General features: G+C 34.1%; 1 protein-coding gene across 7 annotated transcripts in view; it reads right to left on the bottom strand.

Moving 5' to 3' along the window:
* Positions 1–26,775, bottom strand: part of DPH6 (diphthamine biosynthesis 6) — a 204,828-nt gene that overhangs the window by 145,426 nt on the left and 32,627 nt on the right. Inside the window, exon 4 of one of the 7 annotated variants that reach the window (XM_025883711.2) lies at positions 13,647–13,847. The exons of the other annotated variants lie outside the window; for them this stretch is intronic. Within the exon in view, the coding sequence (XP_025739496.1) occupies positions 13,662–13,847 (186 nt within the window). The 3' untranslated portion in view covers positions 13,647–13,661. Of the gene's footprint in view, positions 1–13,646; positions 13,848–26,775 lie in introns of those variants that run through there. 7 annotated transcript variants of the gene reach the window in all.

Raw genomic sequence — 26,775 nt, forward strand, 5'->3', positions numbered from 1 at the left:
ATTTAATAAATCCATTAATTAGGAAGTTTTAAGGATGCACACTGCCACTAGAAAAATTATCTCTCTAAGGGTTATACATGTCATACTCTGGTTGGATTTTAAGGTTTTTAATCCATTAAAATCACTCACATGCAAAGAGAAAAAGTACCTCTATCATCTATCTATCTATCTATCTATCTATCTATCTATCTATCTATCTATCTATCTTATACTGCATATATATTTCAAGATTCCTAGAATAAGGGTCACTACACACTCTGATTCTGTAAAGAAAAAAACTTTTTTGAATGTTCAAGGTCTTAAAAACCTTGCATTATCTGCCTCAAGAATGGGCTGACTGAAAACACGAGCCTCTGCAGCCTCTGGTTAATTAATCCACGGGCTGAATGACAGTGCGCCTAGGGGCATGGCGCTGGCATCCTACACAGGGTCCCAACGTGCTTTAAGCCTTGGATAGCTACATTCTGCATGCCAAGACTTTGCCCAACAAATAGCAGAGGCCTATAGAGCCTTTTTTCTTCTGAGACGTTCCATTTAATTAATGTAATCCCTCTTTATCTTAAAGTTTTAATAAATTTAGAAAGTGAGAAAAAATCAACACATTTATGACACTGAATGCAGTAACTAGTTGCTCTAACACTTTTTTTTATGTACCCAAAAGGCTTCTTTACAAGGCAAAAGAAAATGAAAGCAAAAAATGGTGTAACACGTTCAGAAATTTTCAAACTTGATCTGTTAAAAAATATATTTGTACAACCCAATGTTTAAGAATTCCATTAAATGAATCTGGTCATTTCCATTTTGCTGGGCTTAAAGATTTTAATGTTATAAAAGTATAAACCATACACCCACCCCAAAACTCTTCGAAAATTACTAATAACTAATCTTGAGCTAGGTAAGGCTATTTTTTTTAGCAACAGGATACAAAGGACATTCTCCTAATCCCTTTTACTGCCAGAACAAAACATCTTTCAAATCAAGATAAAATCGCTACATCATGAATGTTAATATCATTCTGAGAAAAATAATACCTTATGACTAGAAAAGACCATCCCTTTAGGGAGAAATGTTGTGTTAAAGTGGATTATTCTTTTAGTAGTGTAATAGAATGGCTTCTACTTAGTCCCAGATAGAAAATCAAAATCTGCATTTAAATGGAAATATTTTAAAACAGATAGGAAAAAGGCTTAAACCGTAAGGAATACCTCCTTCTTTACATTTTAAAAATCCAAAATGCTTCATGAGAACTTTTCTGGAAGGTATGGCTTTAAGATTTTATATGTATGTTTGTTTCATTTTCATGAAGAGCTTGCAGGGCAACATAATTTCAGTTTTGTGATTAACATATACTATTTATGCCTATTTTATCAAATTTATAAATTGGATCAAGAAGTTGAGCTGTGAAATTTTTAGCATTCCAATAAACAGATTTATGGTTTAGGTTTATGCAAAGTTAATAAGAATGAGTCCTCTATTATATTCCTATTTTTTAACCATGATGTTTTATATGTAATTCTTACAAAGCAATAGCAGTTTGTTGAAATCAAATAAAATCTGAGTTTCTCCTAGTATTTGACTCAAATCACCACCATGGTTAGAGTAAAAAGAAAGCAAAATGTTAGGCAATATTATAACAACTGCTCTTTGCAGCCTAAAAGATTATTTTCAGTTCTTCAATAGTTGGGGCAATTTTCTTAAATCCTGAAGGAGCCTGACAGCACTGCACATTTCTTAATGCTTGCATTTACTTTTACATTATAAAACAATAAAACAGCAGGATAATGTTCATGCAGTTTAGAGATCTGTAACATTACCACAAATAATTCTACTGTATTATGGCAAAACATAAGCTTTTTAAATGTAGGCTGCCTAAAGAAAGGACAATCTATATTCATTGAAAGTACATCGACAAATAAGATTGGAAATATAACTTAAATGTTGTACCTAGTTCTAAAATAATGGTTGAAATGGTTTGAAAAAGCAAAATCCATGCTAGATGAAATTTTTTTTGGTCATAAATTAAAATACAATTAATTTTCAAGCATGGTGCTTATTGGCAAGGGAAAGGCTTCCCACATTTCTTTCTTTGAGTTTATAACAGACTACGTGGCTTCAGCCACCTCAGGAACCAACTACATTAGATAATTTGATCATTTTTCCTCAACAATGTTATAACTCGAGCTACTTTACAACTACCCACTTTAAAGATGCAGGTGCTTTGATGGTGACTAATGGATTGCAAATAATGGGCCAACCTGCAGAAGCTGGCCATAGCATTTCCGTTCTAAAATCAGCCCATCTTCTAGTCACTCTGTTGCAGGTTCTGATACGTCCTTTTTGTCGGAAGCTGTCCATTTTTGTACAGGAAATTGTGTGGATCTCTTTATTTAAAAGACATGAAACACATCTTATTTAAAAGCATAATGGGAACAACTCCTGTGTAGGTAATGGGTGATTTTCTCACTTTCATCAGGTAATTTATTTCAATCCAGCTGTCCATGATGAGAAAGAACAAAGCATTTCTCTGCTGTAACTCAATTCTCCTTTACACTGGCGCCTCCATCCCTGGTCCCAATTCCCACCTCTCACCCTCACTCCCAGAACTTGCACAAGAGAAGTTTTTCAATGGGAGATGACATATCATTAAATCTCATCACCAAAAGAAGCCCCGAGACACATCATCATTAGTCTGCACTAAGCAGCAAACTAAATCAGGGAAGCTGTACATGGGGCCATCACAGAATATCCAAGACTCGCAGATCATTTAAATCACCAGGCTCTACACTTGCCTACACTAGAGAACTGTAGAAACATGGCAAATTACATTTTTAAAAGAAATTGTACGCCCCTCATCCTTGTAAATATTAGACTCTTACAGCTAGTGAATGAACAAACTGACCTTTAAATTCAAATATTTCTGTTCTAAATAAACGATACTTTCAGTTAGAAGGGAACCAGAGTCTAAAACCTCACCACCCACAGCAGGGCCTCAGATCAGCAGAACTGGCATCACCTAGGCACGTGTCAGAAGAATGTCAGACTCCACCCAGAACAACCGAATCAGAACCTGAATGTTTAATAAGATGCCCAGATGACTCATCTACATATTGAAGTTTCAGAAGCCCTGGTCTAAATTTTGTTCTAGTTGCACTGTGTATTCTTCATTGAGAGACAGAGAGCAGTTAAGGACGAACAGCTTGTACTCATAAAAACCCTTAAATGTTACAGATGACCACAATTTAAATAATGAAAGAGAAAACAGGGAGAAAATGTAAGTTAAAACTTCAGCAACTAAATTAGATCTAGACCCTGCAATCTTTGTTTTTTAACACTTGAAAATTCACGTAGAGGGAGGTGTGCACGTGCATGCCCAAATGCATATAGCAGATGAGAGAGGAAGATGGGAAAAACAGAATGGAAGTGACAGGAAAAAGAATCAGAAGAGAATGGAACTACGAAGTATGCACAGTGCACAGAGGTAGATAAGTTTAGAGCCCGAAAGGAGAAGAAACAAAGTGAAAACCCAGCCGCTTGGAGAGAAGCAGCAATATCACCCTCAAAAACACTCCCACAGGCCCCTCTTATACATACAAGCCCAAGTGTGCTGGAATGCTGGTCATATTACTAACAAGAAACTACCAAGAAATAAGTATAACATAAACAGAGTCTGTCACAGAAGCTGTTATCCCCTAATACTAATTATACAACAATACAAGTAAACACAGAAAGAATTAGTTCTGAGAAAGCAAAGAGACCAACAGCAAAAGGTAGTTATAATACTAAAAAGGTGATCTAATATTCTTTCTCCAAAGTCTAAATAATCATTTAGTTATAATTACCATAAAATCAACATTACCTGTTTTATTCTTACAAATGAACTTACTTTTATTACAGTACTATTATTATTGTTATTATACTAAGTCCACTAAATTCAAAATAGTAGCACTATTGTTTTTAATGACATTAATAATATAAGAAAGCATAAGATATTTTCTATGGGATATTTAGTGAACATAAAGTCATGGCTTACACCTGCAATAATAATTTGTAGAGTGTGAAATATGCCTAAAAGATTATGCTTGATATACCCCAAATGATTAATCTCCTATGATTAATCCAATAGTCTATCAGTATTTATTTAATGAAAAAATTAGAAATAATTTCTAAATACTGCCAAACTTAATGATGCCAATAGAAAATAAACCAGTTGATAGCCAGAGAATACAATGTGGCTAGTCACAAAATAGAACCTGTCAGAAAAAATGAGTTATAATTAACATTATATCTGGAACTTAAAAAATATAGATATGTTACTATGTCTTTATCTGTGTTCATCCACTTGGCACATTAGTATACAACATACTAAAATTCAGCCCACTTCTCAACTGATCATTTTTTGAATGTAATCTCATTGAAACACTGGAAAATGACTTCTCACAATATGGGAAGGAAAAAAATCACCCTATGCCTTGCATTAGATGACTGAGCTGCCCTAACACATATCTCTTTGGTTTTGTTCCAAGAGTAAAACGCAGTCAAAGATGGGCAGAATGCTACTCCCAGCTTGTATTCACCACATGCCAGGAACTGTAAAAATAGAATTCCAAGTTGAGGTTTCAGATACATTAAACAAAGACTTAGAATTTCAAAATATAAATAATGCATGCATAAATAGGTATATTATTTATGGAAATCAAGTAGGCAATATGTTATCAATGGTCTTAAAAGTAATCATATACTTTGATCCATTAATTTTATATCTAGAAATCTGTCCTAAGAAATTAATATTTTTAAATGTAGACAATAATTGATGTACCCACATCAAAGTGCTATAATTTATACTAAAAATTAGATTCAACCTAATTTATAAAATTAGGGAATCATTAAGGAAATTATTATACAGCTACATGATGGAAGTAGTCATTAAATTATGTTCACAAAGAGGTTTTAATGGCATGGAAAAATGCTCCTGATATTTTAAGTTAAAAGAAGGAAGTCTACAAAGTTATATATACAAATGATTATACACGTGTGTGTGTGTGTGTGTGTCTGTGTGTGTGTGTGTGTTTATCTATGACAGTATGTTAAATATATATGTGCGGAAATATGTCAAAATGTTAACTCTGAATGACTGAATTTTGAGTAAGATCTTCACATTTTTTTATACTTTCATGTCTTTTCCTTAATTTAAAAAACAGCTGTAAGTATCAAAGAATATTAAGGAGTAATTTAGATAAAAAAAACAAGGCATGAAGAACAAGGGTGAGAACCCTGCAAAGTCACAACAAAGCTATTTCACTAAAGAGAGAAAGTGTGTGTGTCTGCAAGAGGAGTACTAAGAACCTAGTCCCAGAGGAAAGAAGCTTTTGGACTACCTGAAAGGTAGAAGACGGATAAAAAACACAGATAGGTAAGTATAAAGACAATGAAAGTGTAATAAAAGAATGGAGAAAAGTCCAATCTATTAGAATCTAATAACTAGACAAAGAAAGCAAAGGAGATATCATCAATGCCAGTGTTATTTTTACTATGCAAAAGCATCAAATAGTTGCAGAAAGTAAAATATATTTATATTTATATTTATATATTTTAGGAGGCTTATTCCAAATCTTGGGTTAAATATAAGAAACTGGTTACTATCAAATCATAACAAAACACAATTTATAGATCCTCATTTTATTTTCTACAAAGTTGATAACTACAAAGACTGCTTTTTTTCTTTTCAGAGTTAAAACATCTTTAAACTGTGCAGATAATGAAAATTATATACTTAAAAATGAGTATAATTCACAAATTGCATATTTTATAAAACAATATTTTAGCTACTTTGTTAATTAGTAAGTTTGTTGTAATTTACTATACTTTCCATTAACGTTCCTTGGTTGTAAATGCTTCATAATCATTTCTATTTCAGATTGCTTGATGGATCAGTTGATTTCAAATCAATACAAACATGGGTTCAAGAGTAGCCACACTAAAGGCATTATATAAAACAGATAATGCAGTGAATGCAATGATTTTACACACAGTAGGGAATTGGTAATTATCAATTAACAATAAAGCAGAAAACATCAACATAAGTTTACATCTTCTAACTATGTAAAATCTTCACAAACTAGATTAGTTTTATCTGTTATATAGCATTGTTTTGTCTAAAATATACACAAATAACAGTCTGAGAAAAAACAATATGCATAATAGCATGAAGGAAAAATCAGGCTAATCAAGATGAAGACAGAATTTCTGTGTAAGTATAAAAGCTTAAAAACTCCAGCTGAAAACAAGACCCACTGATACTAACCTAAAATTAAAATTTATAATATTACCTAGCCTTTGACAACCTAGTCTATGATGGCCCTAAAGAATGTCTGAAATAAATGTGAAGATGCTTCTTTAAGTAATGGCGGGGGGCACTTACTGGCTTTCCAAAACAACTAATTTAAAATAGGAAAGTAAATACAGTCTAATTAATGATCTTGGGATACACTGAATTGAAAGTGTGATTTAATTTTAGTATTAAATCATACTTCATATTTTGGCAAACACCTTATAGTAGTATTGTGGTGGAAGCATTAAAAAACGATGTTAATATGTAATTATCTGCTCTCTGTTGGAGAGGACAAGGATAAGGAAGAAACCTAGAGACTGTAAGGCTGAATTGGCTAAGAATAAATGATAAGTTATTTCAAGGTATCAATCAAAAGTATAAGCCAAATCAAGAATCAAAAGTATAATTCTCAAACAGGCACAGATAGTGCGATACTGAGCACCTTAAATATCACAGGATTCTTAGGAGAAACTCAGCAACAATGGCCAGATGAGGAAGGATGAATGCTAAGTCATGGAACAAAGAGGTACACTATAAAGAATATGGAGTATTTTTAAAAGAGCAAAGAATTCACCACAAATAATAACTGTGATGAATACATAGCAGTAACCTTCCCCCTCCTTGAGATAGGCACTGCGCCTTAATCTACATCTCCAGCAACTAGAAAAAAGCCTGCAACAAACCAAGAGAAAAAAAAGTATATTAACATTCTACAACTCATACAGCATGTGTAAACACTATGAATAACAGTTATATACTGTGTGACTTCTTATCTTTGCACCTCTAGAATTTATCATTTTATTGAAGTTCAAAGAAAAAGGCATATAGAATAAAATCATCTGACGAAGTTCCTCCTCATATTGTTTCTCATATAAACTTTTCCAAAATGTTGGTGACGTGTCCATTTTCTGCCCACAAAGCTTTCCCAATAAGAAGATTTTAGTAGATGGGTCCCTACAGAAAAACTGAACTGTGGAAAATATTCAATTAATTCCAGTTGGTATCCAGCTAAAGCAAAGTCCAAAACAAACATATTGAAATGCACAAAATTTGACTTGATATTTGCCAATGCCAAAGCAACTGATACATGAATGACTAAGAGGAAAGACAAAGACAAAATAAGGAACAGGAGAATTTCTACCACACTATTCCTGAATTCACAGGACAGTTAGCTTCTCTAAGAACCAGATCAACAGAGAAACCATGACAGATAAAAATGATCTTATTAAACTAGTTAAGAATGAGCAATGCTCCATTGCTCCCATGCAAGAGAAACATTTTATCTAGTAACTTGGATAATATTATTAATAATATTAACAATACTATTAACGTTAGTTAACACTATTATTATTGGGGAGCCTGGGTGGCTCAGTCATTAAGTGTCTGCCTTCGCTCAGGTCATGATCCCAGAGTCCTGGGATGGAGCCCCGCATCCAGCTCCCTGCTCTGTGGGAGGCCTGCTTCTCCCTCTCCCACTCCCCCTGCTTGTGTTCCCTTTCTCACTGTGTCTCTCTTTGTCAAATAAATAAATAAAATCTTAAAAAAAATATTATTATTATTAATGTAATAGTTAACATTTCTTGAGGCTTCCTTTATGATCTATTTCACATGGATTATCCCATTAAATGCTCATGACAATCCTATGATATAGGTACTATCACTAACCCCAACTTTACAAATGTGAAAGCCAAAGTGTAGAGAAGTTAACTAAACCAAGGTCATATAGGTAGCATGTGGTAGAGCCTAGAACACAGACACATCTGACACCAGAAGCCCCACTTATCTCTTGTAGGCAAAAAACCAAAAAACAAAAAAACATTTCTTATTACACACAATACTGATTTCCCTAAATATATGTAATTATAAAGATATCATTGGACATCATTAAAGTAAAAGATGAAAATATACAGTGTAACACGGGTTCTCAACCTTTTTGGTCTCAGATACTGATACCTGCAACATACTGTCCCTTCTTACAATCCAGTGATGGAGTTGAGGAGGAAATACCATCCAGTTAATCCTGATAGACCCAGAGCTGTCTGTCCCACCCTGAGAATTCCACAATATACATACCTATATCTTTATGTATAAGCAATGCTACTTATAGCCCCACCCAAATCTTGCTTGCGGCTTAAAAAGATTAATAAATAAAATGTATATTCAAAGATTTTGCCACGATTCTCTCATGCAAGACTCATGTTAAAAAAAATCACATACTTCAATATTAACTCATAATAAAGAAAGCTGAATTAATAAAAAAGAATAAAATGTTACTTTTTTCTTGGGTTTAATCTGTTTCATTCAGCAGCAATGATCTCGTCTCATATTCTACCACCTTGAAGAAATTTAAAGGATTTCTTTGGAGGACTGCTATAAAATTATCATTGACATTTTAATTAAAAAAAGAAATGTATGTAGAATAAACAGGACATTTCCTCTAACAGTCTGCAGTGGCTGCTCCATTGCTTCTTTGTACAGTCTTGGTAAATTATGCAGGCTCTCACTAGACAGAGCAGCTGTATTTCACTGTCTTCAGTAATGTAATCTACATTTATCATTATTTTAATTAAGCAGATTCTTAATTTGGTACTTTCATCGCAAAGAAAAATACCTTATTCGTTTTTTTTTTTTTTGGTAGACAGCATCTTGTCAGTCTTATAAACCAGAATTTAATTTTAAACATGATTCTTACTGCAACTGGTCGCTATTTTTTTTTAAAACTACCATATTTGGTTTATTAAAAGCTTGTTCAGTGTCATTCTATCAGTTTAAAACATTGGTTCTTTATAATGTCTAAAAAAAAAAAAAAGGTACTTCCACAGTTCTCAATTTTAACCCAAGTAATATACTAAAAACAATGTGATTTATTATAATATTAAACTCAGGATTCAAAATTAATATAAAGCACAAATAAGAACTCTACAAGAAAAATAATGCTTTACTCAATGTTGAGAAAATTCAATTCACAAGTTCTTTGTGCAAGATTATTTTTATCATCAGGTCACTTGAAGTGTCTGAATCTGTAGCTAAATCCATCACTGTGGAATGCAACAGCTTTTAATCATCTTGAAGACAAGTTCTGAATATTTTTTATTCATTTCCCATTATTATTTGTAGTCACAAGTTAATTTCTAAAAAATAAATTGGTGAATTACACTTGCAATGTGCTTGCCTAAATGGTTCACATAGAAACAATTACTCTAATAGTGCAATGACACACTAAACTGTGCATTTTAATACATATGGTATCTCAAATATTCTATGTCAATAAGGGAAGGCCTGATATTAAAAAAAATTTTGTATTTAGCATATATTAATTGAGCATCTTTTATGTGCCAGGTAAAGAATCAGCTGCTTTGAATTCAAACCAAAGAACAAAGCCTCTGCACAAAAGAGAGAGAGAGAGAACATATGTGTACACACACATATACATATATGGTATAGTAAAGTGGTTTCTAAACTTTGTTCCTTCAAAGAGAGACTTTAGGCCCCCATCTCCACTTCAACCAGAAAAGCTCCATTTTCATCTGTTTTTTATAAATCAGTCTTTTTTTGTAACTGGGTAGAGAAAGCAAAATCCACTTACCTAGAAAATATGAAGAAAGGCTCTAAACTACTACTGACAACACAGGCAAATGCAAAGCATCCTAAGTTTTCTCAGATACACTAAGGGAAAACAAAAGACTCTTTCCTTGAGTTTCATTTATTATCAGTTTTCACATGTTGCCAAATATTGGTTTGTGGGTAAATGTCCACTAAAGTTTATAAACATGGCTTATTTAAGAAGTTTGGGGATGAAGTCTATAAAGAATTGAAAGTTAATGTGCACCTCATTTTATCAGTCCACATTACCAAGAAATGCCATGTCGCTTTCAGATTCACATAAACCATCAGAAGTTATGAGAAGGAAATTTTTGAAAAATCTAAAGTACATTAAATGTGTTCTGGATTTTTATTAAAACTTCCTTGTATAAAACAATGCCATTTACCTTCACGCCGTGATTTTTGGAACAAAGTAACCACTTGGACATTTATAATAACTTGGCCAACTAATATATATTATATCTAATCCCTCACAAAAACCTCAAAAGATAAGCTATTTTTACTCCCATTTTGCAGATAAGAAAGCAGGCTCAGAAATTCAGAAATGTGTTCACCATTACATAGTGAATACATGGAGAAGCTAGGATTTGGGCCCATGCCCTTTTTACTAAAACACTTTCAGAAGCAAAATAAACTTAGCCCATGGAATTATTCACTTCTAATCACAGCTAAATATGACACCTGCTTTTATTATCATTTAATAACTTCATATAAAGTTGTGTTTACAATGAAAAATTTAGCTATCAATATATATAATCAAATAGGTAACCAATAAAGAAAGGAAGGCAAATCTAAAATTTAAATCAATGCTAATGAATGACAAATACTTTAGACATTGTGTAACTCCCTTGGTTTGAATTTAAATAATGTCCTGTATAAAGCCTGGGTTGCCCAATTCAGGAACAAGTAAAAGTTAAGTTCTAGGCAGCCCACTTAGGCTCTAATTAAATAGAAGACATGAGTACAAAGGAACTAAATTATTTTTTAAAATACTCCTATTGGAACTCAACTTCAAAAAGATATTTCATAAAGAGACAGTACAGCTTGTAAGATTCCTTCTATCTCAAATTACTCTGATGAATGTCTGATAAAACTTGAGATTTACCACTAGGTAACAACAAGAGGTAGCCAATAATTCTAAATGAAAACTCAGAATGGTCCTTTGTTCCCTTTGTTTAAAGTAAAGCCGCTAGTGAAAAACAAGAATGTCTACTTAGGAAAAAGGAGTCTCTTGTCTGCACAAAAATTAAATTTAAATATCCTGCTTCCTACCTGAATATTTCAAATCATCTACATGTATCTACTGTTCACTAAAAGACTACAGAGGGCACTGTTGCATCAGCTTTGAAGCTTTACAATAGAAGCCTAGAAAAGCTATAACGTAACAATTTCTTAAAGGGTCAAATGCATGAAAATCTACCAAGCTTAATATAAGGGATAAAACCAAAATGTACGTTTTTTTAAAATAGGCTGGACTTCACTGGGACCAAAAAAAAAAACAAAAAAACCAAAAAACAAAAACAACTGTCAAATTGAGAACACTGCACGGCACACATTTTGCATTTCCTTTTGTAGTGCTTTCATGAGAAAGGTAACTAATCATAGCACCTCCTTATCCAATGGAAACAGGAGCCCACTGCAGAATCCTTTTTACAATCAATAGGAAAATGAATGTGGCACCTCATGCAATCTTTCCATAATTCCATCAAGAGAAAGAATGCACTCTGTTTGCATACTTTTGTCTAAAAGGCCAATTCCATTTGTCCCCTCTTTGGGTAAAATGACAGCTACAGATCAATCACTCTTGCATGAAAGTAAACACACCGCAAAAAAAACAAAACAAAAAAAGAATCAAAACTGAAATCCTCACCGTTTTTAAACGTAATTTTGTTACACACATAGGAACTCAAACTCAAAGCAAAATAGAAAAAGCAGGTTTTTTCTCATAGACATGCATTTTCGTGCTATTGTGCAATAGTACTGGGGGGGATACAAAATTTTAAAGTTACAACTCACAAATATTATAATTAGATATGAATAGCATTCAATTAAGCTTCTGTACATTTTCTGTTCTCTCACATCATTCCTGCTACAATTCTTTGAAACTAAATTAATTAAGTACAGTGCCAGGGGTTTTTTTAATACATGTTTGCAATGTATTACATAAGACTAGTATATAAAATATAAAGCTTTTTATTACAGTACCACTTAATTTTTTCCACTTGCTTATTCACCAAAAATTTAAATTTCTGATACTGCAAATAATACAAAAATGAAAGAAAGTTATTTTATTTTGATAATTTAAAAATAATGTCTCAAATTGCTTAACCTCTGTAGAAACACTAACATTAGCTGTAAGAATTACATCATGGCCAGGCAACTAGAGATAACATGCAAAATGAGAAAGGAGGATACTCCATTAATGCATATCAGATCACAATGCCACATCACATATTAGATAAATCAACATTAATACACGTGTCATCATAAAACTAAGGCCTCTAATAAAGAATCTCAAATTCCCTAGAAAAACAGTATACAACTCATTTTGTCACTCTCAAACTTCCAGAGAGATTAGCACCTTCTCTGAAATCAAAGTGCAGAACTGTGAAAGCGTTAAAAATTCTTCAATAATATGTCAACCTACTCATAAATCAAAAAAAAGGGTAGGGGCTTCAGATGGTACGTAGATTTCATTTTATGACAAAAGCCTCGGTTTAACAAGTTATTTTCAGCCAATAAAAGTCAAAAGTAAAGCATTGTTAAAATGGGCAGCACTGACTCTAAGGCTGTAACTTATTAAGTTAACCAAAATGCTACTTGAGTATTGCTCCCTTAAATTATTAATTTATGAGTTTTGCTTAGTCTCCTCCTGAGGCAAGGTGGTTTGCAGGTATGTTGAATACATGTAAATAAACAGAAGGCTTTTATAATAGTCTAATAACACACCAAACATAATAAAATGAACATTGAATGCACAATCCTATGAACCAAGTTTATATAAATGGGCTATATAATTTAAAGAAACTGTAAGATCCTCTAGGAAGTAAATGCACAAATTCAGAAAAATTAAACACAAGCCTATTGATTTTCATTGATCTGATAAAATGCTTACAACAAAATTAAAATGTTGCTGTGCCTATGAAGAATATGTCACATGCAATTTTGGAGAAATATAAGAGAAAATGTCATAAACTGTTAGAAAATTTATTTGCAATATTGCTTTTCATCTACCTTAAGTATGACTGCAAAAAAAAATCAGGTAATGTCTTTTTAATATTCAGTGTATTTAAATAGATATTTTAGTTTACTATTGTAGAAAGAAACGCAACATATTAAAATCAATTTTAGTTAACTCTAATTTATGCAAAGCTTGATTGTGAGCAATAGCTGCTAAAAGATTGCAGCATTGTTGATTCATATACAAGCATTTTACTTAACTACATTGGATAATAGCAGTGCTCCTAAAGGAGTATAAAAAGCAAAGTGATTAGCAGTCATTACTGTTAATTAGTGCTCACATTACATTCCTTGGGATGAATCTCCTTTAAGTTGAATACATGGGAAGTTTATTTTTTAAAGAACTGCCAAACCTTGCCTAGGTAAGTATTAGAATAAATCATCAACTATCAGTAAACAGACTAAAAAACAGGGACAGATCAGCATCCAATTAGTATGTCTAAGTTTTTAAACAGGAAAAGGGTTGAGGGGAATGAGTAAAACTGGAAACTCATACTTCACATTCTGCAATCTCACTGATAAAAGGAGGAAATGTGTGTTTATCAAACTTGCTGTGAGTGCACAGTTCATTTGGAGTCCTGTAAACAATTGCCTGACTGCCCACTTCCAAATGCATGTGAAAATCTTGGAGATTCGGAGCATCATATTCAGCAAGCAAGGTCACTCTAGTGATGCCCTGGAAATGGGAAATTAGGAAAACGTGGCAATCAGAGGTTTAGGGCTGACCAGAAAAAGCCCTCAGGCTGGTTTACCATCTTTCACCACCAGTCAGGCTGTCTCTGCTTATTCAGTATTAACACAACAGGAATGGGAGTGAATGAAAAGAACTCCACACACCTAACTGGGACATTGGCTTTCTTGTTTAGAAAATGACAGGCATTTGTCACAGGAAAAAAAAAGTAAAAAAAACAAAAAACAAAAAAACCCCACAACAACCATAAAACTCAAACACGGCTTTCAAGAACAAGCACTGAAAGAAAAACAGGCTCCTCATGAACCTTCAGCAAAGAACCTAGGGAATGGCGACATCCTGTTGATTCTCAGGTTTCCTCTCTTCCTATACCATTCTGTGCATTTTAAAATGGAGGCTAAATCTTTGACAAAGAAGCTTTAAATACAGTGTATGGTCGTTAGAGGGAAAAACGTTTAAAAATTCAACTGTGCAAAAATTATACAATCATTCTTATTACTTTGTATATGCAGATCTAAAATATGTCCTTCAATTATTTTTCTATGCATATATTCTACAAATAAATTTTACAAAAATATAATCATATACCATTCAGGGTATTTGGTAATCTATTTGCTTCTCTTAGTAACATACACAGATGTTGGGGTGCCCTAGTGGCTCAGTTGGTTAAGTGACTGATTTCAGCTCAGGTCGTGATCCTGGAGTCCCAGTATTGAGTCCCGCGTCGGGCTCCCTGCTCAGGGGGTAGTGTGCTTCTCCTTATGACCCTCCCCCTTCTCATGTTCTCTCTCTCTCAAATAAATAAATAAAATCTTAAAAAAAAATAACAGACACAGGTGTATTTCTATAATTTCATTTTGATGCTATATAGATACACCATAATTCAGTTTGCCAGCCATTTCTAAATCTTTGAATACATCTTTATTTCCTTAGAATAAATTTCCCAAAGTGGAAATGCTTGGTAAGGGAGTCTATTTTTTGGGTCTGATGAGATCTGCCAAATTACCTCAAAAAGGCTGAACCAATTTATAGGGCGGCTGGTAGCACATAGGATACCCACTGCTTCAAAACCAGTATCATTTCTTAATCCTGACAAAGTGATAGCCACATTTTTGAGTTAGTGAAGTTGCATGTTTTTTGGCCATTTGGATTTCTTTCTCTAAGAACTGCCTGTTCATATCCTTAGCCCATTTCTCTATTTGGAGGCCAGCTTTTAAAAATCCAAAAAATAGTGAGAAATTCTTCTCAAATGCTACATTAGAGGATCCCAAAAAGAGATTAGTTTGAAGAGGTAGATGGTAATTATATAGACATTTTCAAAGACCCTATTAGGGTGGGTAACTTCATATGAGACTCCTTTACAACATATATTATAGAAGGAGACTTCCCAACTCACCCAAAAGAAAAATTAAAAACTGAACTGGTTTAAATATTATCTCATTGAAGCTCCCTTTATTCTCTATAAATGGAAAATCTATTATATTAATCTATTAATCTGGAATTAACAGTACTGTTCTGTTGTTGTCTCTCTCTCTCTTTTTTAATTTTCTGTTATTCCAGGGAACAGTTTGCACACACAAAAAATGCTAATTGTCTTATTAGCTATTTTGATAAGTCATGGAAACAGACTGTAACTATAGATGATGGACAGGTTCCTCATGCTATTATTACCCTGGATCAAGGACTTAATTAAAATGTGTCATTCTTGAGAAAAGTACTAAGCATAAGAAAAAAATGAAAAATGCCCTCTCCCCCAAGTGAGCTCAATTACGGCCTTTTCTCACAGAACCAAGGAACTGACAAAGTAGCCAAATATACTAATTCCTACTTTATCTTTAGAAACAGGTTTAGATTAGAATGTAATTTCAAGCTATAGATCATGTCTTTTCTTTTTCAAACAAACCATAGATTAAAGCTGTTACCTAGAACAGTGCTTTTCAAACTGTGTTAAAGACAAGGTTTTTTCCTTTTACTTTCCAAAATTTTGAAGACAGAAATGTCTGTAAAATACGATTAAAATAAATTACAAAACAAAGGAAATTTTAAAAAGACATAAAATACAAAGCATTTTTTGTTATTAGACTCAACAGATACAAAATTACTCTCAAACAACTATAAAAGTTTCCAAATGCTTATTTTCCATTTCTATAAATAGCTGACCTTGGACCAATAACAATTACTTCATGGACTAGCACCAGCCCCTAGACCACATTCAAGTAGCAACAATTTAAAATAATTCTGAGAGCTATGAAATGAGATGAGATCAAACACAGATAGATCACTTTGATCCTTGACTCAATAATATCACTTCCCCTTAACAAACCACAGGCCCACCCCTCTGTCTCACAGTTAATTCGCACATGCCTGATTGATTTATATATATGTACTATATATGTACTATTATATGATAATATCTGCATGATAACATGAGATTGTGCTGGGAGGCAAAAGAACACAGTGATTAAAAGTACACAATGTACTACTTTCTAGCTGTGTAATCTTGGACAAGTAACTTAACCTCTCAGTATCTGTTTATTTATTTGCAAAACAGAGAAAATAAACCAGAGTTGATAAAGATAAATTAGAATATAATGTATATAATGTATAACAGTGCCTGACAGATAGTGCTGCATAAACAGCATCAATTAAATTATAATGCAGAAATATTGAAAAACAAATCACATGGCTCTGGGCTTTCTAACAATTAATATAAAAAGAAAACTAGAATGAGTCGCATGATTTACAGTGTTCACACAATAATAACTGTCCAACAGTTATAGTAAGGCAAAACTATTACAAAGATCATGAGAAATTCCACCCCTGGAGTGTCATAGAGTTGAATGTGTGATATGGTAAAAATCCGGGGCACCTGGGTAGCTCAGTCTGTTAAGTGTCCAACTCTTGATTTCCGCTCAGGTCCTGATCTCAAGGTCCTGATCTCAGGGTTGTGAGATCAAGCCCAGTGTTACACTCCATGCTCAGCAGGGAGTCTGCTTGAGATTCTCTCCCTCTGGCCCTTGCCCCTGTATGCACGTGTGCACACTCTCTCAAATAAATAAATGAATCTTTAAAATAAAAAAATATGGTAAAAATCCTCAACAGCACCCTTAGAGCAAATGTACAACAAAAATTTTGAGCATCTCATATGGACAAGGTCTCATGTTGAGCACTGAAGAGTATCCAAAATTGAAAAACACACAGTCCTTGCCTTTAATAGGTATAAGCTAACAACGAAGATATACTGTATATGCAAATAATTATATAAAACAAGGCATAATGTAATAACTTCCCTCAAGTCACTAAACACAACAGAAATTCAAAAAATGAAAGCTACACTTAAGGAAATCACCTTTTGAATCCCTATTCAACACAAAACCCAAGGGTCTGTTATGAGCCAGCCAAACCATGTACAGGTCCCCAAGTCTATTGTTCCTTCTCTGGTCCCCATCACTTCCTACCTGAAATTTTAAGATACCACTTTGCACTCTATTCTCTTTGAAATTTTAATATCCTTCTTGAGAGATGCATGTCATCCTCATCTGTTCTCAGGTGCTACCTCCATTCTACTCTCCTCTTTACTCTTTGTAAGCCCTAGAGGGCCCCTCTGACCTTATAGCACCTAGCACAGTACGTGCTACAGGCTCAAAGGCCAACTGATTCCTGAGCTGAGTAGTCATGAATACCCTCAGGTTACAAGGTTTTCTGAAATTGATGGCTAAAACAGTAGTTATTAGACTTTTGAAGAGACTAGTGTGAGACTATAATAAAAATCCGGACCTCTCCCCAGAAAAATGTACATATACAAAAACTTTGCACAAAATTTCAGAGTTCAAAAACACATCTCTCCCCTAGATTAAGAAATCTTGTCTTATAATATCACATTATAAGAATGTGATATTATATATGTGCACTGAATTCCACTAGACTGATTTTTATTAGCTTTCTATGACCAAGTCCAGGTTATATGACCACTCAAATCAGTGGAACTTTGGTGAGGGTTAAGAAAGTCACCAAAATGACTATGAGACCAGTAAAAATTACTGAAAGAGCTAAATTGCGAAAAGCTCAAAAGGGAGACTGAATTATTTACCAAATAACGATGATTCTCCCTACTCTCCTCACTTCCCAGCAAAATTAGTGTGTAGGAAAGAATCCATAAGGCAACTGGTCTTAAAATAGACCTTGGGTCATTTCAATGGCTCTGGAACCAATCCTATAGTAGGAAGCAAAGAATTCTGTATAAGGAAGGTTAATAAATGTCTGATAAATAATTTCTGCCTTTCTGATTTCTCTATGTATTTTTATAGAAATCTATCAGGAACAATATTAGCTGAATTTTGTCAGGGTTAGATGGGCTTAACTTTGTTCACTAAGTTTAATTTAACAACTGCTCATTACGCACCCAGTGTGTGTAAGTATACAAAATAACCACATGACCCAGCACTGTAGATGTTATGAATAACTGAAGTATTTCCACTGGCATTGAGAGGTAATAGCTTTCACATACAGGATTGCACATAATGGCCCTTTTCTATTGCCACTGGACATTTAAAGAGCCATTTTAAAAATCTCAATTTTTCATATTCTCTTTCAAAAGTTTAAATTCTCTAAAGTCAGTTCATGTAACTTTCAAATGGAAGTTCTTGCTTGAGGCTTTTCATAAATGAGTTAATAGAAAATACACCGCTTAGATTTTAAAGATAAGCATAGGATTAAATCTTAAAAGAACATGCCAAAATAAGTTTTGATGGGAAGAAAGCTTTAAGTAAAAACCTTTGTCGTCTTTGGGTTCACTTCCTTATCTTCTTTTGAAATGACCCACGCGTCAGTTTATTCATGTAGGTAACTAGATAGAAAACATCAATTCCACATGTCCTTAGAAGGTTCAATTATCTGAATGAAAGAGTATGAAAAAGACTCAAGGGGGCCAAAAATTAAAGGCAACAAATGTAGAAAGATAAATTCAATCTAATATAAAATACAAAGTTGCCTGTATTAAAACGTCTTTCACAATTTGAACGATTACCATTTTTTTTCTTCTCTGTATTAACTTACTAATAAAGTCAAGAGGAATTACACTCATCTCAATGCCAACTTGCAGCTACTACTTAATATTAATGCACTAATGGAACTTTGTATGTAATGGAAAAAAAAAAAACAACAAATCCCTGACTTTATTCAGCTTCACTGGATTATTTTGGAAGCAAAGGAATAAAGAAGAAAGACCTGGCACTAACATGTAGTTGGCAGGGTACAAAAACAACAACAAAAAATAAAACAAAACTAATTTATACAGCATCTTTCTTCCTAGAAACCTAAAGAGACTCTCATATATTTTCACCTTTATTCTCAAAACAGATAAATAAAAAAAGATATATCCATAGTTTACAGATGCAATAAATGAATTCCAGAGGAGTATAGTTAAACACAATGCCTGTATAGTTCAACAGTTGTATAAAGTTCCATAAAAAATAAAAAATGAAATACAATCCCTGCTTCTCAAGGTACTTAAAATCTTTAAACAAAAATCCACAAAATAAACAAAACAAAACAAAACCTAGTAGCTCTGTATATCAAGATAGATTAAGTACTATAAGAGAAACACAATGTTATATGAAGGTTCCAGAGAGGAAGATACTACATTCAGTAGGGGCATTTGAAGGAAAATACCAAAGGAGATGACATGTGAAAGACGCAATTGGAGAGGAAAGGTTATTTCTGCCTATAACACAGCACTATGCAGGAAAGACATGGACTGTGGGGGGAAAAATGAGCTCTAACATAGTCTAGTATAGATGGAAAGTAGGTTCCGTGTAGGGGAATACTGGGAAAAGATGAAAGATAAGTTGAAGTCATATAATAGAGGACCTGACAAATCAATGGTAAGCAACAAAGATTTTTGGTGAAGAGAGGAATGTGATTGCATCTACACTTTAGTAAAACTAATCTGGCAGGAGTTTGAAGGATAAATTATAGAGTGAGAGGAAAACCATAAATGGAATATAAGGGGTCAATTAATTTACAGGCCTGAAGCCAGGTTCAATCTGACATGATGCCCAAAAGCCTAGAGAACCTATTTAGACTTTATATTTTGTAAATAAGTGCAGCTAAATCAAACTAAAAAAATCTTCTGCATAGCTAGAGAAACAATCAACAAAATGAAAAGATATCTACAGAATAAGATACTTGCAAATCATATATCAGATAAAAGGTTAATACCTAAAATATATAAAGAATTCATACGATTCACTAGCAAACAAAACAAAAGAGCAAAAACAACAACAAAACCCCCTCACAAATAAATGGGCAGTGGAATGGAATAGGTATCTTTTCAAATAAGACATCCAAATGGCCAACAGGTACATGAAAAGGTGCTCAACATCATTAATCATCAGAGAAATGAAAATCAAAACTACAATGAGATATCACCTCACATTTGTTAAAATGGCTATCATCAAAAAGGCAATAGATAATAAGTGCTGGTGAGGGTGTGGAGAAAAGGGAATACCTGGGCACTGTTGGTAGGAATGTAAATTGGTACAGCTGCTATGCAAAAACAGTATGGAGGTTCTTGAAAAAAACTAAAACCATATGACCCAGCAATCCCACCGCTGGGTATATATTCAAAGGAAATGAAAACAGGGTCTCAAAGAGATAATCTGCACTCCCATTGTTCACTGCTGCATTATTCCCAACAGCCAAGATATGGGAACAACCTAACCAATCAACAGATAAATGGATAAGGAACATGTGATATACATATATCTCATTATACTAAGTGAAATAAGTCAGAGAAAAACACATGTGGAATCTAAAAAAATCCAAACCCAGAGAAACAGAGACTAGAGTGGTGGTCACCAAGGGCTGGGGGGGTGGGGTCAATAGGAAGATGTTGATTTCTAGCTATAAGATTAACAAGTTCTGGGGATCTAATGTACAGCATAAAAAGGTAGATCTTAAATGTTCTCACTACAAAAAGGAAATGGTAATTTAAGTGATGGAATGGAGGTGTTACCTAATGCTAGGATGATAATTGTTTTGCAATTTATAAATGCACCAAGTCAAAGCATTGTACACCTTAAACTTCTACAATATTACAGTCAATGATATCAATAAAACTAAAAAGACTATATTTTACATGTAAATACCAGTAATTTACTGGTTTACCAGTAATTTACCAGTCATTACCAGTAATTTACTGGTAAAAACCAGTAAACAACTTTTCAATGCAATTATGATAATTTAAATCCCACCTAAATGCATTACTATGATAAACTCATTAATATACATTTTGCTTCCTCCTGTGAATTCACACTAGGTGATTTTATTTAGAATTGAGAAAAAAGGATAAAATATTTTAGTTGCTATGTACCACATATAATATGAAAAAAAATTAAATGTTCAATTAAAAGGACCATCAAGACTAACATTTATTTATTTATTTTTTATTTTAATCACTGGGTACTCATCAAAACAAGTACACTCCTCAATCTCTGTCAACTAACTATTTCACCGATCTCCCCACTCCTCACCCCTCTCCCCTCTGGTAACCATCAGTTTGTTCTCTATAGTTAAAAAGAGTCTCCTTCTTGGTTTGTCTTTTTCCCTTTGCTCATTTGTTTTGTTTCTTAAATTCTACCTATGAGTGAAATCATATGGTATTTAACTTCCTCTGATTTCGCTTAGCATTATACTCTCTAGCTCTACCCATGTTATTACAAATGGCAAGATTTCATTCTCTTTTTTTTTTCTTAAAGATTTTATTTATTTACTTGACAGAGAGAGAGTGAGAGAGCACAAGCAGGGGGAACAGCGGAGGGAGAAGGAGAAGTCTCCCCGCCGAGCAGGGAGCCTGATGCAGAGCTCCATCCCAGGACACTGGAATCATGACCTGGGCTGAAGGCGGACGCTTAACCGACTGAGCCACCCAGGCACCCCAAGATTTCATTCTTTTTTATGGCTGAATAATATTCCTCTGTGTGTGTGTGTGTGTGTGTGTGTGTGTGTGTGTGTGTGTGTATGATAGATACATCACCTCTTTATCCATTCATCAATCAATGGATAGTTGGGTTGCTTCTATAACTTGGCTATTGTAAATAAAGCTGCTATAAACATAGCAGTGCATGTATTCTTTTGAGTTTGTGTTTTTGTATTCTTTGGGTAAATATCCAGTAATGCAATTGCTGGATCATATGATAGTTCTATTTTTAACATTCTGAGGAACCTCCACATTGTTTTCTAGAGTGGCTGTACCAGTTTGCATTCCCACCAACAGTGCAAGAGGGTTCATTTTTCTCCACATCCTTGCCAACACCTGTTGTAAGACTAACATTTATTAGGAGTTAATCTTGATTAAATGACCCCAGCTTGATATGAGCATCTTCTATACCATCCTATACTAAAGAGATGACAAAGATAGGGTGCTGTAAAATTTAATATCATAAAATTTGTAATATATAGCTATTGTAATTCACTTTTATTATCAATACTGCCCAGTGAAATCTGAATTAATTAGCACTGGAACTGTTAGTTTACAAAGTACTTTATATAGACTCCCTATCACTTTTTATTTAAATACCATCTTTTTGTTTAAGCCACCATCAAGCCCTATCAATCCACCTCTGCTTTCATTTCTTTGAAAAAAGTTGATGGTATTTTGATAGGGATTGCATTAAATGTGTAGATTGCTCTAGGTAGCATAGACATCTTCACAATATTTGTTCTTCCAATCCATGAGAATGGAATGTTTTTTCATTTCTTTGTGTCTTCCTCAATTTCTTTCATGAGTATTCTATAGTTTTCTGAGTACAGATTCTTTGCCTCTTTGGTTAGATTTATTCCTAGGTATCTTATGGTTTTGGGTGCAATTGTAAAGGGATCGACTCCATCATTTCTCTTTCTTCTGTCTTGTTGTTGGTGTATAGAAATGCATCTGATTTCTGTGCATTGATTTTATATCCGGCCACTTTACTGAATTCCTGTATGAGTTCTAGCAGTTTTGGGGTACAGTCTTTTGGGTTTTCACATAAAGTATCATAACATCTGCAAAGAGTGAGAGTTTGACTTCCTCTTTGCCGATTTGGATGCCTTTGATTTCTTTTTGTTGTCTGATTGCTGAGGCTAGGACTTTAGTACTATGTTGAATAGCAGTGGTGATAGTGGACATCCCTGCCATGTTCCTGACCTTAGGGGAAAAGATCTGTTTTTCCCCATTGAGAATGATATTTGCTGTGGGTTTTTCATAGATGGCTTTTATGATATTGAGGTATGTACTCTCTATCCCTACACTGTGAAGAGTTTTAATCAAGAAAGGATGCTGTACTTTGTCAAATGCTTTTTCTGCATCTATTGAGAGGATCATATGGTTCTTGTCCTTTCTTTTATTAATTTATTATATCACATTGATTTGTGGATGTTGAACCAACTTGCAGCCCAGGAATAAATCCTAGTTGGTCGTGGTGAGTAATCCTTTTAATGTACTGTTGGATCCTACTGGACAATATTTTGGTGAGAATTTTTGCATCCATGTTCATCAGGGATATTAGTCTGTAATTCTTTTTCATGGGGTCTTTGTCTGGTTTTGGGATCAAGGTAATGCTGGCTTCATAAAATGAGTTTGGAAGTTTTCTTTCCATTTCTATTTTATTTATTAATTTTGGAACAGGTTCAGAAGAATAAGTATTCATTCATCTTTAAATGTTTGGTAGAATTCCCCTGGGAAGCCATCTGGCCCTGGGCTCTTGTTTATTGGGAAATTTTTGATTACTGCTTCAATTTCTTTACTGGTTATGAGTCTGTTCAGGTTTTCTATTTCTTCCTGGTTCAGTTTTGGTAGTTTATATGTCTATGAGAAAGCATCCATTTCTTCTCAAATTTGTTTAACCATAACAATTTAACAGCCTAGAATATACATAATATACATGCATACACACACATGTGAATGCACATTTCACAAAATATAATTAACCTTACTACGTACAATGCATTTTGATATTTTTCTATTTTATTCTAATCTCTTTCATTTAAAGGGAAAGAAAATGGTGTGACACATTAAACTGAGGAAAATACCACCTTAGGGGCTTTCTACTGCCTAGATAACCCTTGGCTTAAAATTTAAGACACTCTTTTTGCTTCAATCAACCTTTCAGACTGATTTTCCACTACTCCTCAAACTCTGAGCTCTAGCCACATTGAACTTCTTGCTATTTCCCTAATATATCTCATGATTTCCTGCTTCCATGACTTTGGCTAAGCTCTGCCCCTAATTTGCAACATTCTTTAAGCCAATCACCCATGCTGCCTTTGTCAAAATCGAAACAACCCTCAAGGATAACAAATGTAATTTCCCCCGTAAGACCCTCCCAATGCCCCAACACAAGATGCTTTTTCCTCAGAATCCCTCTAGCCCTTTAAATTGCATTCTCCAGTGGCAGTTCTACCTTGTAATATTTTCTTTGTGTATGTGTCTTATCTCCTCAGGCTCTGTGAAGGCTGAGACTATCTCATACATCTCTTTACACTACTGGTACATTATAAGCATCCTATTAATGTTTTCAGAATGAAAGACATAAGAGTCTAAATTGCAGTAGTATCAAGTTAAAGTTAACAGGAAAAGTCAAGATCAATTAATACAACCTTTGGATTCACTCAATTTTTTCTCACATCAGCATGTCACAGAGAAGGCCTCCATTGAATCATCTCTTAACAATAATAATAATTTAAAAAACTCTAAATATTTATTGATCTTATCTTTGCTTTTTATGGCTATTGTATGATTTAGGAACTACAAATCTGCTGAATGAAGATGTTCCCAATTTAAAAGGGAAAGTCATGGGGCGCCTGGGTGGCTTAGTTGGTTAAGAGTCTGACTCTTGATTTCAGTTCAGGTCATGATCTCAGGGTCATGAGATTGAGCCCCACATGGGATTCTCTTTCTCCCTCTGCCCTTCCTCACCCCTGGTTGCATGTGCATGTGCTCCATCTCTCTTAAAAAAAGGGGGGAGGGAAGTAGATGTAAAAAGATCAGTTTAAGATCTATCATATTGTTGTGTGATTATCAATAAAGTCCTGTGCTACAAAAATATGTTAAGGATGACAATAAATGAATAAAGTAATTTATATTTTTAAGTTTTGATAATATTTTCTCAGTCATTTAATAGACAATATAACAAAGACAAGGTAAACTACAGGTCTAGAGATGAAGTAAAAGACTGTAGGACAGAAACATACATCTAGTGTCTTAGACAACACAACTCCAAAGTAGATATCTACAAAAAGTTTCTTACAACATAAATGGTAGAATAGTCAGGAAAAAAGACAAAAAGTCAATAGGACACAGACAACAGAGGCTTGAAAGACAAGTCAAATATACCCACATACTTTAAAATATATAGAGTAGATGTTAAAATAGAAATCTACAGTTTGTGGAAGAATGGAATACAAATACATAAAAGTCAACAAGTGAATTTATAGAGGCAGTGAGTCAGGCAAAAAATAGAGTATACATGTGCCTCTTTAATACACATACACTATCAGTGATATTAGAGAAAGTTCAAGGTCGAGGAGACAGAATGATCATTTTGTTACAATAAGGTAGTCACATTTTCTAGGCTTTAGGGGGAATCTACAGATGAAGACTCTAGATCTGTGATAAGTTTACAAACTATAATAATTGACAAGTATAATCCAACATTTTATTTCCAGACAGATCTTCCATAATGTGCTTTCTATGCATGCTTGACCTTATTGTCTGAAGGGCCGGCGATAACACAGCCTCAATAAAATCACACCTGGGAGTCAAAATGACACTTGTCTGTGCTAATTCCAACTATTCTGTTTGGGGTCCAGAATCGATACTAGCAAAACATTTCTTGTGCCAAGGGACCAGGTTTAATGTCCAAAATCTTGGGAACTGACAGGGCTTGAGGCAAGCTGTGCAATGCTGAAGAGCCAGGAGCAATCTCTACAGGGCTAGGTGCCTGTTTAATTAACAGTATGTCTGGGTCCTCCCTGAAAATCTTAAGGCCCTCTTATATGTTTCTCATACTCTAAACCCTTTGGATTTGCTTCAAGCCACCCAACCACCTAGGGTTTTTTTTCACCAAGATTCAAAGTGAAAAGAGATCCACAAAGCAATTTTCCACCATAATAAGCGTGTTTCCTAACATGCAGATACCAAAAACAATTTGAAAAAGTGTCTGTTCAGCATTTTTATAAAATATTCTGCAGCTGGAAATTATTCTTGGTACACTTAATAGTTACACTGCCAAATCTGATAGGATATCTTATTTTGCAAAGTTTCACAATGATGCCTATTCCATGTAAGCTTCTAAGTGGAAAAACAAAAAATGAATTTACTAATGCTTTTACATTGTATTTTGTAACAGTGTTGTGGCTCCCCTGAATTAGATAAATTATTATATAAAATATAATTTGTTAAAGTTTGGACTAATTTGTTCAACAATCCTTTAAAAGTCATCCATTTGCTGGAAATACTGTTGGACACTAGAGATATAAAAATGAAGAGTACTGCCTATGTCTTTTTTTTTTTAAGATTTTATTTATTTGACAGAGAGAGATACAGTGAGAGAGGGAACACAAGCAGGGGGAGTGGGAGAGGGAGAAGCAGACCCTCTGCGGAGCAGGGAGCCCAATGCGGGACTCGATCCCAGGAGCCTGGGATCATGACCTGAGCTGAAGGCAGACGCTTATCGACTGAGCCACCCAGGCGCTCCTGCCTATGTCTTTGAGGGTCTCACGGTCTAGCAAGAGACAGTCACATAAGCAATCCTACTAATGTCATGAGAAAAACTGTAAAGGTATAGACAAACAGACAAGGAAAAGATAGGAAGTAGATAAATGAGACCCAATTTCATAGAAGGGTATGAGGTGAGAAGAGGTTCTTCAGCATAGA

The sequence above is a fragment of the Callorhinus ursinus genome, unplaced genomic scaffold, assembly GCF_003265705.2.
Source record: "Callorhinus ursinus isolate GAN/ISIS: 27379988/994484 unplaced genomic scaffold, GSC_fseal_2.0 scaffold25, whole genome shotgun sequence".
Classification (NCBI taxonomy): domain Eukaryota; kingdom Metazoa; phylum Chordata; class Mammalia; order Carnivora; family Otariidae; genus Callorhinus; species Callorhinus ursinus.